This window comes from Bombina bombina, chromosome 1 (assembly GCF_027579735.1).
Source record: "Bombina bombina isolate aBomBom1 chromosome 1, aBomBom1.pri, whole genome shotgun sequence".
NCBI classification, from domain to species: Eukaryota; Metazoa; Chordata; class Amphibia; order Anura; family Bombinatoridae; genus Bombina; species Bombina bombina.
The window spans coordinates 751,198,650-751,219,200 of NC_069499.1; the positions used below are offsets into that span (position 1 = coordinate 751,198,650).

Consider the following 20,551-nt stretch of genomic DNA (forward strand, 5'->3'; position numbering starts at 1 on the left):
CCACACACACACACACACACACACACACTGCACCCACCACACACACACTGCACCCACCACACACACACTGCATCCACCACACACACACTGCATCCACCACACACACTGCATTAGGGCTGCAACAACTAATCGGTAAGTTTTGATCATAAAAATAGTTGTCAACAAATCTCATTATCAATTAGGTGGTCAGCGATTAGTTGGTCAGTTGCACAGCACCAGCTGCTTTAATCTGACGATCTACTGCAACTAAGATTGTGCAAAAATTTTTTAATTTATTTATTTTTTTAATCTTTTTTTCTATCCGATTAATCGGACAATAATTATCCGATTAATCGGATAGAAAAAATAATAATAAATAAAAATGTTTGCACAATACCATGTGCAGGAGTTCATTGGATTGAAGCAGCTGGTGCTGTGCAATAACCAACTAATCGCTGACCACCTAATTGATAATTACATTCTTTGACAACTATTTTTATGATCAATCTTACCGATTAGTTGTTGCAGCCCTACACTGCATCCACCACACACACACTGCATCCACCACACACACACTGCATCCACCACACACACACACACACTGCATCCACCACACACACACTGCATCCACCACACACACACACTGCATCCACCACACACACACACTGCATCCACCACACACACACACTGCATCCACCACACACACACACTGCATCCACCACACACACTGCATCCACCACACACACACACACACTGCATCCACCACACACACACACACTGCATCCACCACACACACACACACTGCATCCACCACACACACTGCATCCACCACACACTGCATCCACCACACACACACACACACACACACTGCATCCACCACACACACACACACACACTGCATCCACCACACACACACACACTGCATCCACCACACACACACACACACACACACTGCATCCACCACACACACACACACACACTGCATCCACCACACACACACACACTGCATCCACCACACACACACACTGCATCCACCACACACACACACACTGCATCCACCACACACACACACACTGCATCCACCACACACACACACTGCATCCACCACACACACACACTGCATCCACCACACACACACACACTGCATCCACCACACACACACACACACACACACACACACTGCATCCACACACACACACACACACACACACACACACACACACACTGCATCCAACACACACACACACACACACACACACACTGCATCCACCACACACACACACACACACTGCATCCACCACACACACACACACACTGCATCCACCACACACACACACACACACTGCATCCACCACACACACACACACTGCATCCACCACACACACACACACACACACACACTGCATCCACTACACACACACACTGCATCCACTACACACACACACTGCATCCACCACACACACACACTGCATCCACCACACACACACACACACTGCATCCAACACACACACACACACTGCATCCAACACACACACACACTGCATCCAACACACACACTGCATCCACTACACACACACACTGCATCCACCACACACACACTGCATCCACCACACACACACACACTGCATCCAACACACACACACACACACACACACACACACACACACACACACTGCATCCAACACACACACACACACACACTGCATCCACCACACACACACACACACACACACTGCATCCACCACACACACACTGCATCCACTACACACACACACTGCATCCACTACACACACACACACACACTGCATCCACTACACACACACACACACACACACTGCATCCACTACACACACACACTGCATCCACTACACACACACACTGCATCCACTACACACACACACTGCATCCACTACACACACACACTGCATCCACTACACACACACACTGCATCCACTACACACACACACTGCATCCACCACACGCGCACACACTGCATCCACTACACACACACACTGCATCCACCACACGCGCACACACTGCATCCACCACACACACACACTGCATCCACTACACACACACACTGCATCCACCACACGCGCACACACTGCATCCACCACACGCGCACACACTGCATCCACCACACGCGCACACACTGCATCCACCACACGCGCACACACTGCATCCACCACACCACGCGCACACACTGCATCCACCACGCGCACACACTGCATCCACCACGCGCACACACTGCATCCAATACACACGCGCTGAAGTGTTAATTCTTTTTTTCTCTGTGTAGCAAACAAATAACAAAGTTATATTATGTCTGACATTTATTCATTCTAACCAACAGAAAAACAATACATTTTTCTATAAAAACAAGTGAACAAAAATAATATTTTTAAAAACAGGGGCACTTTCATTGGTTAAAATTTACATTGCACTGGATTTGAAGAAATACTTACCTTTTACTTCTGCAAAACAGGATCACCGATCTCAGCCTCAGTTCCTCTGTACTGACGTTAGAAATGACAAAAATTGATTCCTCCGCTCATGGCTTGCACCCCAGAGCGTCCAGCTCGTGATGCCTGGCTGTGATTGGCGGAAGCCAGTTTCGTCATTGCTGTGGTCTACAGCAGGAAGGAGGGGGATCGTCAATCCTGCTTTGCAGGTGTAAAAGGTAAGTATTTCTTAAAATCCAGTGCAATGTTAATTTTCATCAATGAAAGTGCCCCTGTTTTTAAAAGTATTTTTAAAAACCGAGCAATCATTGATGAAAATTGACCTTCACTTTAAGAAAAATAAAATTTAAAAAAAATATATACAAAATAAAAGTATCCACTAGTGGAATTTGTCACCAAAATCCAAATTATCTGATAATAATAATCTGAAGATTTTACTTCTCTAAGAGAATACATAGGAGTCTAATTTATTGTTGGATTACAAATTGACATGTAATATGGGTTTTTGTATATATGAGTAACTGCATTTTCTATAGAGGTTAACAATTTTTGTTAAAACATTGGCATCTATGAAATTGTGTGGTACCTCCTTATACAGCAGTGTATGTGGAGTAATCCAAATTGTTTGGGTCATGCCAGACATTGGTGGTATAAACATAATTTGTATTAATGTAAAGTTCTTTGCTTTTACCCTATGTGTTGTATTAAAGGGACACTGAACCCACATTTTTTCTTTCATGATTCAGATAGAGCATGAAACTTTAATCAACTTTCTAATTTACTCCTATTGTCAAATTTTCTTTGTTCTCTTGCTATCTTTATTTTAAAAGCATGAATGTAAATCTTAGCAGCCAGCCCATTTTAGGTTCAGCACCATGGATAGCGCTTGCTTATTGGAGACTTATATTTACCCACCAATATGCAAGCATAACCCAGGTTCTCAACCAAAAATGGGCCGGCTCCTATGCATCACATTCCTGCTTTTTAAATAAAGATAGCAAGAGAACGAAGAAAAATTTATAATAGGAGTAATTAGAAAGTTGCCTAAAATTGCATGCTCTATCTGAATCATGAATGAAAAAATTTGGGTTTAGTGTCCCTTTCTTCTGTTATGTGTGATCAGTCCACGGGTCATCATTACTTCTGGGATATAACTCCTCCCCAACAGGAAATGCAAGAGGATTCACCCAGCAGAGCTGCATATAGCTCCTCCCCTCTACGTCAGTCCCAGTCATTCTCTTGCACCCAACGACTAGATAGGATGTGTGAGAGGACTATGGTGATTATACTTAGTTTTTATGACTTCAATCAAAAGTTTGTTATTTTACAATAGCACCGGAGCGTGTTATTACTTCTCTGGCAGAGTTTGAGGAAGAATCTACCAGAGTTTTTTACTATGATTTTAACCGGAGTAGTTAAGATCATATTGCTGTTCTCGGCCATCTGAGGGAGGTAAAAGCTTCAGATCAGGGGACAGCGGGCAGATGAATCTGCATTGAGGTATGTAGCAGTTTTTATTTTCTGAATGGAATTGATGAGAAAATCCTGCCATACCGTTATAATGACATGTATGTATACACTTCAGTATTCTGGGGATGGTATTTCACCGGAACTACTCTGTTAAAAGTCACTAATCCTTTTAATAAGTATTTATCATGTTAAACGTTTTTGCTGGAATGTAGAATCGTTTACATTTCTGAGGTACTGAGTGAATAAATATTTGGGCATTATTTTCCACTTGGCAGTTGTTTGGTTTTAATTGTGACAGTTTCGTTTCTCTTCACTGCTGTGTGTGAGGAGGAGGGGCCGTTTTTGGCGCTCTTTGCTACGCATCAAAAAATTCCAGTCAGTTACTCTTATATTTCCTGCATGATCCGGTTCATCTCTGACAGATCTCAGGGGTCTTCAAACTTCTTTGGAGGGAGGTAGATTCTCTCAGCAGAGCTGTGAGAATTTTATATTGACTGTGAATAAAAACGTTGCTCTGTAATTTTTATGTCAAATTTAATTATTGTTATTTTTCTAATGGGAACAAACCTTTGCTAAAAGTTGTGTTGTTTTAAAGTTTGATGCTATAACTGTTTTTCAGTTCATTATTTCAACTGTCATTTAATCGTTTAGTACCTCTTTGAGGCACAGTACGTTTTTTGCTAAAAAAGATTATAACCAAGTTGCAAGTTTATTGCTAGTGTGTTAAACATGTCTGACTCAGAGGAAGATATCTGTGTCATTTGTTCCAATGCCAAGGTGGAGCCCAATAGAAATTTATGTACTAACTGTATTGATGCTACTTTAAATAAAAGTCAATCTGTACAATTTGAACAAATTTCACCAAACAGCGAGGGGAGAGTTATGCCGACTAACTCGCCTCACGCGGCAGTACCTGCATCTCCCGCCCGGGAGGTGCGTGATATTATGGCGCCTAGTACATCTGGGCGGCCATTACAGATAACATTACAAGATATGGCTACTGTTATGACTGAAGTTTTGTCTAAATTACCAGAACTAAGAGGCAAGCGTGATCACTCTGGGGTGAGAACAGAGTGCGCTGACAATACTAGGGCCATGTCTGATACTGCGTCACAGCTTGCAGAGCATGAGGACGGAGAGCTTCATTCTGTAGGTGACGGTTCTGATCCAAACAGATTGGATTCAGATATTTCAAATTTTAAATTTAAATTGGAGAACCTCCGTGTATTACTAGGGGAGGTCTTAGCAGCTCTCAATGATTGTAACACCGTTGCAATACCAGAGAAACTGTGTAGGTTGGATAAATACTTTGCGGTACCGGCGAGTACTGACGTTTTTCCTATACCTAAGAGACTAACTGAAATTGTTACTAAGGAGTGGGATAGACCCGGTGTGCCGTTCTCACCCCCTCCAATATTTAGAAAGATGTTTCCAATAGACACCACCACTCGGGACTTATGGCAAACGGTCCCTAAGGTGGAGGGAGCAGTTTCTACTTTAGCTAAGCGTACCACTATCCCGGTGGAGGATAGCTGTGCTTTTTCAGATCCAATGGATAAAAAATTAGAGGGTTACCTTAAGAAAATGTTTGTTCAACAAGGTTTTATATTGCAACCCCTTGCATGTATCGCGCCGATTACGGCTGCGGCAGCATTTTGGATTGAGTCTCTGGAAGAGAACCTTAGCTCATCTACGCTAGACGACATTACGGACAGGCTTAGAGTCCTTAAACTAGCTAATTCATTCATTTCGGAGGCCGTAGTACATTTAACCAAACTTACGGCTAAGAACTCAGGATTCGCCATACAGGCACGTAGGGCGCTGTGGCTAAAATCCTGGTCAGCTGATGTAACTTCTAAGTCCAAATTACTTAATATACCTTTCAAGGGGCAGTCTTTATTTGGGCCCGGTTTGAAAGAAATTATCGCTGACATTACAGGAGGTAAGGGCCACGCCCTACCTCAAGACAAAGCCAAAGCTAAGGCTAGACAGTCTAATTTTCGTCCCTTTCGGAATTTCAAAACAGGAGCAGCATCAACCTCCACTGCACCAAAACAGGAGGGAGCTGTTGCTCGTTACAGGCAAGGCTGGAAGCCTAACCAGTCCTGGAACAAGAGCAAGCAGGCCAGGAAACCTGCTGCTGCCCCAAAGACAGCATGAACCGAGAGCCCCCGATCCGGGACCGGATCTAGTGGGGGGCAGACTTTCTCTCTTCGCCCAGGCCTGGGCAAGAGATGTTCAGGATCCCTGGGCGCTAGAGATCATATCTCAGGGATACCTTCTAGACTTCAAATTATCTCCCCCAAGAGGGAGATTTCATCTGTCAAGGTTGTCAACAAACCAGATAAAGAAAGAAGCGTTTCTACGCTGTGTACAAGATCTGTTATTAATGGGAGTGATCCATCCGGTTCCGCGGTCGGAACAAGGACAAGGGTTCTACTCAAACCTGTTTGTGGTTCCCAAAAAAGAGGGAACTTTCAGGCCAATCTTAGATTTAAAGATTCTAAACAAATTCCTAAGAGTTCCATCGTTCAAAATGGAAACTATTCGGACAATCTTACCCATGATCCAAAAGGGTCAGTACATGACCACAGTGGATTTAAAAGATGCTTACCTTCACATACCGATTCACAAAGATCATCACCGGTATCTAAGGTTTGCCTTCTTAGACAGGCACTACCAGTTTGTAGCTCTTCCATTCGGATTGGCTACGGCTCCAAGAATCTTCACAAAGGTTCTGGGTGCCCTTCTGGCGGTACTAAGACCGCGAGGGATTTCGGTAGCTCCGTACCTAGACGACATTCTAATACAAGCTTCAAGCTTTCAAACTGCCAAGTCTCATACAGAGTTAGTTCTGGCATTTCTAAGGTCGCATGGATGGAAAGTGAACGAAAAGAAGAGTTCTCTTTTTCCTCTCACAAGAGTTCCATTCTTGGGGACTCTTATAGATTCTGTAGAAATGAAGATTTACCTGACAGAAGACAGGTTAACAAAGCTTCAAAATGCATGCCGTGTCCTTCATTCCATTCAACACCCGTCAGTAGCTCAATGCATGGAGGTGATCGGCTTAATGGTAGCGGCAATGGACATAGTACCTTTTGCACGCCTACACCTCAGACCGCTGCAATTGTGCATGCTAAGTCAGTGGAATGGGGATTACTCAGATTTGTCCCCTACTCTGAATCTGAATCAAGAGACCAGAAATTCTCTTCTATGGTGGCTTTATCGGCCACACCTGTCCAGGGGGATGCCATTCAGCAGGCCAGACTGGACAATTGTAACAACAGACGCCAGCCTACTAGGTTGGGGCGCTGTCTGGAATTCTCTGAAGGCTCAGGGACTATGGAATCAGGAGGAGAGTCTCCTTCCAATAAACATCCTGGAATTGAGAGCAGTTCTCAATGCCCTTCTGGCTTGGCCCCAATTAACAACTCGGGGGTTCATCAGGTTTCAGTCGGACAACATCACGACTGTAGCTTACATCAACCATCAGGGAGGGACAAGAAGCTCCCTAGCAATGATGGAAGTATCAAAGATAATTCGCTGGGCAGAGTCTCACTCTTGCCACCTGTCAGCAATCCACATCCCGGGAGTGGAGAACTGGGAGGCGGATTTCTTGAGTCGCCAGACTTTTCATCCGGGGGAGTGGGAACTTCATCCGGAGGTCTTTGCCCAAATACTTCGACGTTGGGGCAAACCAGAGATAGATCTCATGGCGTCTCGCCAGAACGCCAAACTTCCTCTCTACGGGTCCAGATCCAGGGATCCGGGAGCGGTTCTGATAGATGCTTTGACAGCACCTTGGAACTTCGGGATGGCTTATGTGTTTCCATCCTTCCCGCTGCTTCCTCGATTGATTGCCAAAATCAAACAGGAGAGAGCATCAGTGATTCTAATAGCGCCTGCATGGCCACGCAGGACTTGGTATGCAGATCTAGTGGACATGTCATCCTGTCCGCCTTGGTCTCTACCTCTAAGACAGGACCTTCTGATACAGGGTCCATTCAAACATCAAAATCTAACTTCTCTGAAGCTGACTGCTTGGAAATTGAACGCTTGATTTTATCAAAACGTGGTTTTTCTGAGTCGGTTATTGATACCCTGATACAGGCTAGGAAGCCTGTTACCAGAAGGATTTACCATAAAATATGGCGTAAATACCTATACTGGTGCGAATCCAAAGGTTACTCCTGGAGTAAGGTTAGGATCGCTAGGATATTGTCCTTTCTACAAGAAGGTTTAGAAAAGGGTTTATCAGCTAGTTCATTAAAGGGACAGATTTCAGCTCTGTCCATCTTGTTACACAGGCGTCTGTCAGAAAATCCAGACGTCCAGGCCTTTTGTCAGGCTTTAGCTAGGATCAAGCCTGTGTTTAAAGCTGTTGCTCCGCCATGGAGTTTAAACTTAGTTCTTAACGTTTTACAGGGTGTTCCGTTTGAACCCCTTCATTCCATTGATATAAAATTGTTATCTTGGAAAGTTCTGTTTTTAATGGCTATTTCCTCGGCTCGAAGAGTCTCTGAGTTATCAGCCTTACATTGTGATTCTCCTTATCTGATTTTTCACTCAGACAAGGTAGTTCTGCGTACTAAACCTGGGTTCTTACCTAAGGTAGTCACTAACAGGAATATCAATCAAGAGATTGTTGTTCCATCCTTGTGTCCAAATCCTTCTTCAAAGAAGGAACGTCTTCTACACAATCTGGATGTAGTTCGTGCCCTCAAGTTCTACTTGCAGGCAACTAAAGATTTTCGCCAAACTTCTTCCCTGTTTGTCGTTTATTCTGGACAGAGGAGAGGTCAAAAAGCTTCTGCTACCTCTCTCTCTTTTTGGCTTCGTAGCATAATACGTTTAGCCTATGAGACTGCTGGACAGCAGCCTCCTGAAAGAATTACAGCTCACTCCACTAGAGCTGTGGCTTCCACTTGGGCCTTTAAGAATGAGGCCTCTGTTGAACAGATTTGCAAGGCTGCAACTTGGTCTTCGCTTCATACTTTTTCCAAATTTTACAAATTTGACACTTTTGCTTCTTCGGAGGCTATTTTTGGGAGAAAGGTTCTTCAGGCAGTGGTTCCTTCTGTATAATGAGCCTGCCTATCCCTCCCGTCATCCGTGTACTTTTGCTTTGGTATTGGTATCCCAGAAGTAATGATGACCCGTGGACTGATCACACATAACAGAAGAAAACATAATTTATGCTTACCTGATAAATTCCTTTCTTCTGTTGTGTGATCAGTCCACGGCCCGCCCTGTTTTAAGGCCGGTAAATATCTTTTAAATTATACTCCAGTCACCACTTCACCCTTGGTTACTCCTTTCTCGTTGATTCTTGGTCGAATGACTGGGACTGACGTAGAGGGGAGGAGCTATATGCAGCTCTGCTGGGTGAATCCTCTTGCATTTCCTGTTGGGGAGGAGTTATATCCCAGAAGTAATGATGACCCGTGGACTGATCACACAACAGAAGAAAGGAATTTATCAGGTAAGCATAAATTATGTTTTTAAGCTTGCAAGAGAGTGTACTTTTTTTTTTTTTTTTTTTAACATGTTGAGTGTATTTATAGATAAACCCAAGTTGCCTGAAAATTACACAGATGAAACTTGGCAAAAACTGAAAGGAGCCGTGGAAGCAATCCAAAATAGCACTTCAATAAAATACAATTTAGAGGAATTATACCAGGTCAGTATCTTTTCAGTCTTGGCCCCGTTTTATGTGTATTAAAGGGACATAACCATATTCTAAATCACTTGAAAGTGATGCAGCAGAACTGTAAAAAGCTGACAAGAAAATTTTTACCTGAACATCTCTTATGTAAAAAAGGTAGAAATATTACCTCAAACGTTCTTCAGCTCCCCCAGAGTAAGTGCTCTGTGAACAGTTATACTTCAGCTACTGTCCAGCTGCAAGTTGAAAAAAATATCAAATCAGCAGTGCTGAGGTCAGGCTTTTGCTCTGCTGTGATCTCATGAGATTTCACTGAAACTGGTGAGATTTCATAGTTAAAGTGAAGGTAAATTTTCAATACCATCAAGACATGAAAACATATTTTACTATTACCCCAACTTAATCGCTAACTTTTTGGCTGATTTTTTAATTTTATTTCTGCATTATCTATATTTCTAACTCCCTACCGTTGCGATGCGCGACTCCTCCCACATACCTTTTCCTCCTTTCCTTGTCTTTGACGTATAGAGCGGTCCCACCCGCTTTCTACGTATGCCTAAAGCGCGTTCACTAGGCTACGTGAAACAGCGCATGCAACATTCAGTGATCTCACTGTCTTCTGCGCACGCGCATATTACAAACCCTATCCCAACCGCGCATGCGTTAAATTAAATTCTAAACGTCTAATGGGTATTCAGAGATATTGAGAATACGCATGCGCAAAACGTGAGCGCGCGTAGATGCCGAGAAGAAGCTTAAAACAATGGCGCTTGCGCACAGGATAGAGTGAGCTGATGACGTGCACTGACGGCCGCCTAACGGCCAGAATTTCAGTTGGCTGATTCAGCCAACGTGATCAACAGCCAAAAAAAAAAAAAAAAAAAATGGGTTGCATTTGTGAACATTCACAAATGAATTAATAACAGCGATAACTTGATTTATAATGTTATTTATAAAGAATGATGAATGAAACTCATATTTATTTTTTAAAAGGAATGATATCCTGGATTGACATTAGGGTAAGTTTACTTTCACTTTAACTTGCTTAAACTTAATAGGGAAATAACGCTCCCTTTCAAGTCCTGGGACTAGCATCTCAATTGGGTGCTTAAAGTCCCTTTAAAATGAGATATGGCTACTGAGGAAATTTTGAGGTAAAATTTCTTCCTTTTTTATATAGATGATCAAGTAATATTTTCTAGTCAGCATTTCACAGCTATGCTGCATCACTTTCATATGCTTCAACATTTGGCTATCATGTCCCTTTAATAATAACATTCTAAATCTTACAACTGTTCCTTTTTTACTCTTATCAAAAATTTTTTTTATTATTTAATATCAAATCTTATTGAGTGATAGAATGTGGTATGAAATAGTTTGTCTGGCTTCCATAATGAACTAGATGACATTTTGAAATATTTGTTTTATTTCTCTTTTTGTTTTGTTTTCTTTCCCTTAGGCTGTGGAAAATCTTTGCTCTTACAAGATATCAGCAAATCTTTACAAACAGTTGAGGCAGATTTGTGAAGACCATATTAAAGCACAGATTCATCAATTCAGAGAATATCCTTTCAATTGTACCCTACTTCCTTATTAAGGAAGTGCCCGAATTCCCTTAATGTGTCATGCTTGGTGCCTTTGGATTGTAAGAATTTGAATCCTGAGTACATTTCAAGTGATGGTAAACCAGAAGTTAAAAAAGTTAGGATTTACCATCACTAAAAATAAACTGTAGTATTAGTCATCAGTTATTAAAACAGCATGCTAAACTCCCCTTTTTTGTGCTGCGTCAACCCACGGCACATCGTTCTTTACCAATGAGTTGACGTTTCCACCTCTAAACCAATAGCCGTGCTAGGATGCCGCACACGGCTTATTGGCTTAGAGGTGTAAATTGTATCTCTTTGAAGACGAGCACTGGGGCGTGGGTGGCCAGAGCCCTTGACTTTGGAGAGCTGCCGCGGCACAAAAAGGATGAGTTTAGCACTCTTCTTTTAATAACTGAAACTACAGTTTATTTTTAGTGATGGTAAATCAGAGCGTTTTAAAAACGCTAGAATTTACCATCACTTTAAGAAGCAGGATTCTACTTATTGTTTGTTTGAACAAACCTTTTCATGGTACTGTAATTGAAACATGTAAGAATGCAAAATAGTGTTTTCCTTTATACTGGTCAAATATATGTTACAATTAGTTGTCTGCTCCTTTCCGTATGTATCACTAGAAGATTTCACCAGTAACACCCACCCCTTGGATATAGAGGTCCAAATTTAACTATGAAAACACAACTTTACAAAATGGCTTACTTTATTAAGGATTAGTACATTATAGGATTTATATTATTAATAAAATCAGAATGCCTCATTTTCCTGAGCATTTTTTTAATTGGTTTTATAAATGTACTAGACTGGCAAGTAGTATTTGAGTACTTTCCATACACGTTATATGCTTTGTCCCTCAAGCTATTCAGTATCTCTGAAAGTGTCAGCTTTTTCATTTTGTAAAGTCATAAAACAAATTGGACCATTAATTCATCTTAGACAGCTGAGATTTGCTCACAGGTATGCTGTATCTATTTGTGTGCAACTAAACAGTTTGCATAAACTTTAACCCCTCCCACCCCCACTTTGGGGAAAAACACTAATCTTCGACTAATAAGAAATTGACTATCCAAGTTTGATTAGGCTAGTAACTTTTTTTTCTCCTGACATGTACACCATATTGATACTTTATCACTCCTGTATATATTTACTCAGAAAACCTTTGTACATCAAGATTGGTCCTAAGCCAGTCTATGCAGATTCCTCTTCAAATGGCACAAATTCACTTTTTTAGCTTACACCACTGGTTTTAAACCTGTCCTCAGGCCTCCCTAATAGACCACATTTTGGGGAAATCTTCACTGGAGCACGGGTGAAATCAGATGATTAGTAAACATATGGTTATTTTAACTGCTCTCATCCAAAGTAATCCCGAAAAGCTGGCCTGTTGGTGATGCCTGAGGACATGTTTGAAAACCAGTGGCTTAGACAATTTAATGGAATCAATCTATGTGCAATATTTCAGCCACCAGATGGAACCTTTGGCAAGGATCAGTACAAAACCAGTGTATTGAAATTTTGTTAATAACCCCTTTTCATGGTTTGTTGTTTATATTTGGGATTGTAGAAAATGAAACCAGTAGTGTGATTTTATTGGGGGGGGTAATTAATAATTTTTGTTTTTAGATTATAGAGAGTTGGCTGTGTTTTTTGTTTGTTTTGGGGTGTGGGCTCCATTTGGTAGTCCAAAACAGACATGATCTCTCTTCAAAGTTATGACCGTATGGTATAAGAAATATACATCTGGATGTAGTATGTCAATCAAGGCTTTTGCATGTTTTCTACTGCATGTGCATGAACAAATATGCCATCCAGAATTTACACCTACGGATGAGCTTAGTGAAATTTTACCAAATATACGCACTATTTAAAAAAATAAATAAAAAAAATTGTGTAGTTATAGGTCTAATTAAGATTGGTCCAGTAGTTTAGGCTGTAGCTTTGTCTATTAATTAGATTGTAAAAAAAAAAAATCTTATGTAGATTGAAGTCCGATACATTTTAAGTTTTCCTTAACACACAAATTACAGATTCTTTGGATAGTGTTCTTTTTCTTAAGAAAATTGATAAATGCTGGCAGGATCACTGCAGGCAAATGGTAAACAGAAGTTTTATTATTAAAGTTCATGTATTCTTAAGATATTTTCAGGGATATACATTTGTATAGTTAGTTTTAAAGTGAATGTAAAGTTTCACAAATAAAAGCCCTGTTTTTAATAGTATTTTTAAAAACAGGGCTTTCATTCGTGAAACTTTACATTCACTTTAATTTATACCAAATTTCTTACAACTGTTGGAAACAAATGTCACTTCTATTTAGCTGATCTGTCAAGTTACTAAGTTCTAGTTGTGTTTAATTTGTCCAACTGGAAAAAGTAGGACTGATAAAGGGAATGCTACCAAAACACAGGAGGGAATAAAATGTTCAATTTTCTTTACACTATCTGTTATTTTTTTTTTAGAATTTGTACTTGTGTGTGTGTTTTTTTTTTTTAATCCTGTTTTCTGTAGATGTTATAATACTTTGCAGTGAGAGCTGTAGTTTACTAATGATGTGTTAAAAGATCAATAAACACCTTGAAAATACCAGGCATTTCTGTTGTCTTGCTATACAATGGCATAGTAGCCAAGTCTAAACATTTTTAAAACAAACTGGAATCATTTGCCACAGTTGTTTTTTAAATGACTCGTACCATTTGCTTTATTTGGAGTCAATCTGGGCTTGATTCTGCGCCGGACCAGGCTAGTTACGCTCATTATGTTAGTATAAAGTTAATTGTTTTACAGTTCTTACTTGTTAGTTAATTTAGTGCAAATATATTACAGGGTTACAGCAAAATGCATTTCCAACTCTGACAGTTAGAAAATACACAATTTTCATCGCTAAATTACATGAAAATAGGGCAAAATAATGAAAGTATATTGGAAAGTTGGAAATTAGGCGTAATTAAATATGTTTACTATCTCTTTAAGGTTTACATTGACATTTCATAAATCCGATATCCTGTTCTATAAAATGTTTAAAGGGACACTATACACTAGATTTTTCTTTGCATAAATGTTTTGTAGATGATCCATTTATATATCCCATACAGTTTTTTTGTTTTTTTAAATGGATAGTTTTGCTTATTCTCTTCCTAAATGGAAAGAGTCCACAGCTGCATTCATTACTTTTGGGAAATAAGAACCTGGCCACCAGGAGGAGGCAAAGACACTCCAGCCAAAGGCTTAAATACTCCTCCCACTTCCCTCATCCCCCAGTCATTCTTTGCTTTTCGTCCCAGGAGGTTGGCAGAGAAGTGTCAGAAGTTTGTTTTCGTCTCTTATGGAGGGTAGTACTCTTAGACATGGGACGGGAGTTTAAAGTAATCCTATCAGTCTCTCAGTGGGGGCCTGGATGAAAGTTAGTCCGTAGATGCAGGGAGAGTCTTTCTGTGAAACCATCCCGACTCATATTAACAGCTCCACTAGCAATCTGCGTTGTCTAACTTCGCTTTGCTGCCTGCTTTCTTCTCTTAAGTCAATGGCGGAGGTGCTGCTACTATTCGTCACACTTGAAGGGCCTTATTCCTGTTCCACGGTGTAGATTCCGGTAAGATCATTTCATTTTACTTCATCAGAATGTACTATAACCCTGTTTCCCGTAAGGAACTATCTTGCGGGACTTATTAAGTATATTTATAGGTCCTCAGTGAGGCTCCTTTGGTATCTTGGAATCGAGGGTTAAGGTCTCCCTAGGGAGATTATCGAACAGGGGGGGGTTTAATCATGTTTGTTATGTGATTCAATCTGCTTATGTGTAGTGTTAACTGGGCTCTTGCCTAGAACATACTGCTCCTGACTACTACACATGCAGGTAACCCAGATTATGTTTATCCGTCCTTACAGGGCGGCTTGTCCCTCCCCCCCCCCCCAGCTCATTTTTGCTTTCCCATATTTTTGGCGATTATGCGCCTGCAAAGTCTAGACGTTTATTTGTGCTCGTGCCCGATTTTGTCCCGGGTTTACCGGCCTTGGGTGGGCCTATACAGTTCCCTGCGGGTGCAGCTGTTCCTGAGTGTTGTGCCTTTCGTTACAGAATAGCGCGTCTTCGCGTTTTACTCAGAATCATTTTTGAGTTATTAAAGGATCCTATCCTTAACGGATACAGGAATCCGCAGTATTCTACTTCGAATGGCTCATCTCATTAGACATGAGGGGATGACGTAATCTCCAAACTGTCTGCTTATTGAGGTCTTATTGAGGTCCCAGTTTTTTGTTGGAAGATCAGGGTTCCGTTTGGCTGGTCCTGCGGGTATGCCTGTTTTCTTCCTGGGCGTTAACATACGGGATGCCTTATATTTTCTTTTATCCGGTTAGGATGCCTTTTATTTTTGATTATGTGTTACCTTTGGAAACTTCTGGGATATATTCTCTCTGGTTGCTTCTTCGGAAGTTAAAGGGACACGTTAGTCCTATGTTTTTCTGTTTTGCCTTCCCCTTTGAGGAAGGATTTAGGCAGCTTGACAGTTATGACCCCAGCTGCGGCTGGTCCTGCTGGGATTCAGATCTTCTGTCCTGTGGCTTATTCAGACATGTGACGCCTGTTCTGCCTGGCTGATCTGGTGGGGCGCCGAGTGCTCACAATTATTTGTGTGTTTCTTTATAAGTTCAGCTAAGCTCTCTAAAAGGATTTGTATGGCAGGAAGGATTGTGTCCTTATTCAGCCTTTAATCTGACCGGGTCAGTGGAGTTCTGCTGCATCACTTTTTTTTTTTTTTTACTCCAATTTCTTCGAGGCCTAGAGTTCTTTCCTCTCTTGGGAGGATTGGGGGTTTACGCCTCCTTACCGCAGTTTTGGGTGGTTTGGCCTTCTACGGCTCTGGAATTGTCCTTGGACTTATTCCTGCTGTGGTTCTCTTCTTTAAACCTTTCGGACTTTGTCTGTTCCTCTGAGACCTGGTTCTCTTCAGGAGTTGGTTCCTTTGTAGGGACATGGGCAGTGTGGTCCCCTCAAGCTCTGTTTAGGGTTTCTTCCCTGGAGCTGGGGGATGCTCTGCATCCTTCATCTTCACCTCTGATTTTAGGGGGGGGATGTGGAGACTAGCCTCTGTTCGAGTGACTTTGTCCTCGAGGTATCCCCTTGTTTTCTAGTGACCTTGTTTCTGTCTTTGAGTCCTTGGCTCCTTGGAGCGTTGGACTCTGGCAAGGGGTGGTCTCATCTTTTGGCGGGACTTGCAAGTTTTTCTCGTTGTCCAATTTACTTTGGACTTTGTATGGTTATCTCCCAGGGGTCTGGTTTTTATATCGGGGGATTTCAGTTTCCGGGTTCTAGTTTTGGGGGGCTCTGACCTTCTCGCTCTGGTTCTTCTGGTGGCTGAGGTTCTCACTCAGCGCTTCCTTTGTGGATCCCATTGCGGGTTGTACCGGACTGTTAGGATCTAGAGCTGGTACCGGGTTCCCCAATTCCAGGAATCTTGGGCTGTGTCCTACGGTTGGGCTAGTTGAACTAGTTCCGGCTGGTGAGGTAGCTTAGTTTGTACATGCCCTGACTACAAAAAAGACCTGTTTAACAGATGCAAGGTCACAGGTTCAGATCACGACAGGGCCGTCTCAGCCCTTCTTCCTACAGAGGTCGATAAATGAGTACCATTAGATTTGGCAGGGTTTTCTGGGTGCCGATGCCCCTTGGTCGGCTTGCTGATCTAGTGTGATGGCTTCGCTGCTCTGCTAGCAAAAACCACTGCAGCTATGACACCTTGTCTGGTGCTAGCAAGTTAAAATATTCAGGGGATTCCTTCCAGATTAGGGCATTAGAGATGTGTTCTCTCAGTTCAGCTTCTGGCTGTGTCCTGGGGGCAGGGGCTCTGTCCTTCTGGCCCTTTTTCTGGCCCCTTTTGTTAGGGGGCTTATATCCTTCTTTCTGAAGTGTGGGCCCTATCTTAAGAGCTTCTCCTGTCTTCAGGAGGTTGGGACAGACGGGTTAACCTATTTTGGAGAGAAGTACGCTCTCTGGGTTGTTCTGTCCATCTGTAGAGTGTCTGGCTCCGCCTTGAGTCTATGTTGGGCCTTAGCTAGATCTCTAGGTCTACGGCCTTATCGACGGTCTCCATGTGGTGTTCGGGTTGGAATCCGAGCTCTGTTGTAATGGCTGTACCATCTTCCACTCGTTGTTTGAATTGGGGTTTTCTGGTTCCCTGGTTTTGGAACTGCCGATGCTTGAGTTGGCCTGGCTGGAGGTAGGTACTGAGATCTGTTCTTCTTGGATCTTGAGGGTGCATTGGTCCTTGTTAAAGTTCTGGGCTCTCCTTTTATTTTCAAGACCTATGTGTAGGTCTGGCTTTTCGGTTGCTTAGAGTGTGCCTTCTGTAGTGGAGGTTTAGCACTCTACATTTTGGTTGCCACTTCTTGCAAGTATTTCTGTGTCATCATGAGGATAGCTGCGTGTCCTTGACTCTGGTATTTACCTTCGCCTGGGTCTGCTACATGTAATTTTGCCTGAATTCTTCAGTGTTCTGGGTCTGCTACATGTAAGTTGCCTGAATTATTCAGTGTTCTGAGCTCGGAGGATGTTTGGTCTCTGTTTTCAGTTGTCCCTAGGCGCTGTTTGACTTGCTGTCTGGCAAGTGAGGGTTGCTCTTTTGAAACCCGCTGCAGCTGTCTGCGCCTTGATCGTGAGCTAGCTGTTCCAATCCTTTGCAGGATGTTGTGAGAACCTTCTCTGTTCTGCTACCTGGTTGTAAACCTTGTGATTTCTATTTGTATAAGGTGTTGTCTCCTATTGTTGCCAGGACCCATTTGGGTCTTGTTAGCTTAGTTTAATTTGAGGGTTCTCCTTTTAATGGAGTTTATGGTAACCTTCGGTTTCCATTTGGTTCCTTGCCTTGTTCCTTTGGGAGTTCGGCTGAGGTTCCCTTCGCTAGTAAAGGGTGTATGGTGGGAGATCAACTGTTGGGCGACGGTGTCTCCCGGAAGACTGTTGGCTCAGTTGAGTCTGAGTTGTGGTCTCTAGCTCGGCTTCTGGACTGTCTGGTCAGTGTCCTTGGGGCCTTTTTCACTTCCTGTTTTCTTGGCTTCGGTTGAAGCGTTTTTTTTTTTTTTGTTTTGTTTTTTTTGGTTAGTGGTTTTCAGGCCTGGTGCCCTCCCATTTTGGCATTGTGTCCTCTATAGCTTGGGTATTGTTTTCCCAAAAGTAATGAATGCAGCTGTGGAATCTTTCCATTTAGGAAGAAAAACACAAATTATGCTCACCTGATAATTTTCTTTTCTTCCGATGGAAAGAGTCCACAGCTCCCCACCAGTCTTTATGTGGGGCGTCTTGTTTTTATTCTTCTGGCACCTTTTCACCCTGATATTTCTTCTACTGTTCCAGAATGACTGGGGGATGAGTGAAGTGGGAGGAGCATTTAAGCCTTTGGCTAGGGTGTCTTTGCCTCCTCCTGGTGGCCAGGTTATTATTTCCCAAAAGTAATGAATGCAGCTGTGGACTCTTTCCATCGGAAGAAAAGAAAATGATCAGGTAAGCATAATTTATGTTTTTTAAATAACATTGCTCTGATTTTCAGACTTTTTACCAAGCCCCAAAGTTTTAGAATACTGATGTATACCTTCTCCAGCTTGCTTCTGTTTGTGTAAAGGGTCTTTTTATATGCAAAGGGAGGGGGGGGGGGTAAATGTCTGCTATTTCCCACTTGCTGTGGGTGTTCCAGTAACCTTTTAAACAGAGCTAAACTGAGAGCTTCTAAGTAGGTTTTTTACTGGATTTTTATTTCAGTATCTGTGCATATTATTCTTTATAGTAATGTCTATTACATGCAGTTATATGAAAATTGGCGTATACTGTCCATTTAATAGGGTATTGTACGCATATGCTTTTTGGTGTAAAGAATATTTGTAGCTGCTCAGCCATTCAGCTGAACACTATTGGTAGTTGCACAACTAATACTTTGCTATTTGATTCATTGTAATATAAGTTTGCTTTTCATTTGTGTTTGTTTTTATGGGGAAAAAACCCCAAGTCTTTATATTTGAATGTTTGGAAGACAGGGTTCCTTTAAACATTTTTTTTGGTGTATATAAAATGCTAAATAAAAGTGAATGTAAATTTTGATGCTAAAGTGCCCAGTTTTTAAAAATTCGATTAAAAACAGGGGCACTTTAATTCATCAAAATATACATTTCACTCCTGTTGTAAAAAAAAACTTAACTTTTTAATCTTCACAGCAGCTCCAGCTTCCTCCACCCTTTGCAAAGCCTCTTCCTGGGTCTAAAATGAGGAATCCGGCTTCCTCCAATCACGGCATTGAATCAGACACTGATTCCCCCTGGGGGGAAGCTGTGATCGGAGGATAACCTATCCATCATTTCTGACATCAGAAATGGCTTGCAACGACCGGAGGAGAGCTGTGAAGATTAAAAGGTAAGTTGTTTTGTTTTTTTCACAACAGGAGTGAAATGTAAATTTTGATGAATTAAAGTGCCCCTGTTTTTAATCACATTTTTAAAAACTGGGTACTTAAGCATCAAAATTTACATTCACTTTAAAGGGACATGAAACCCAATTTTTTTTTCTTTCATGATTCAGATGGAGAATACAATTTTAAACAACTTTCTTATTTACTTCTATTATCTAATTTGTTTCATTGTCTTGGTATCATTTGTTGAAGAAGCAGAAATGCACTAATGGTTTCTGATTGAACTCGTGGGTGAGCCAATCACATTCAATATATATGCAGCCACCAATCAACGGCTAGAACCTAGCTTCTCTGCTGCTCATGTGCTTGCCTAGGTAAACCTTTCAGCAAAGGATAACAAGAGAAGGAAGCAAATTAAATAGAAGTACATTGGAAAGTTGTTTAAAATTGTATACTCTATCAGAATCATGAAATAGAGCAGGCTACCATTGATTTAAAACGTAAAACCATTAAATCATATAGAAGTTCACTTTATAATATGCAGTGAGAAGAGCATATCTTTAATACTATATTTTTCACATTGCATACAATATACAGAAATAATTTATGTTCTGTCTATAACAAATATAATATCATACTATGAAATGAGATCTTCAAAATGTAAAGTTTATTGAAAACCTTAGAGACATGACCCAAAAAAGTTTCTTTTATGATTTAGGTAGAACATGCAATTTCTTCTATAAGATACGAGTCCACGGATTCATCTTTTACTTGTGGGATATTATCCTCCTGCTAACAGGAAGTGGCAAAGAGCACCACAGCAGAGCTGTCATTATAGCTCCTCCCTTGACTCCACCCCCAGTCATTCTTTTTGCCTACTCTAAGTACTAGGAAGGGTAAAGTGAAAGAGGTGATAAAATGTTAGTTTTTATTTTCTTCAAGCAAGAGTTTTTTTTATTATTTTAAATGGTACCGGTGTGT

At 41.5% G+C, this 20,551-nt stretch overlaps 1 protein-coding gene across 1 annotated transcript in view; it reads left to right on the forward strand.

Annotated features, from left to right (window-relative positions):
• LOC128645942 (cullin-4B) overlaps positions 1-20,551 on the forward strand; it is a gene marked incomplete in the record, with an annotated part of 284,976 nt that overhangs the window by 22,294 nt on the left and 242,131 nt on the right. The window contains 3 exon segments of the mRNA XM_053699285.1: positions 9,476-9,591; positions 11,036-11,139; positions 13,206-13,275. Coding sequence (XP_053555260.1) covers positions 9,476-9,591; positions 11,036-11,139; positions 13,206-13,275 — 290 coding nt within the window.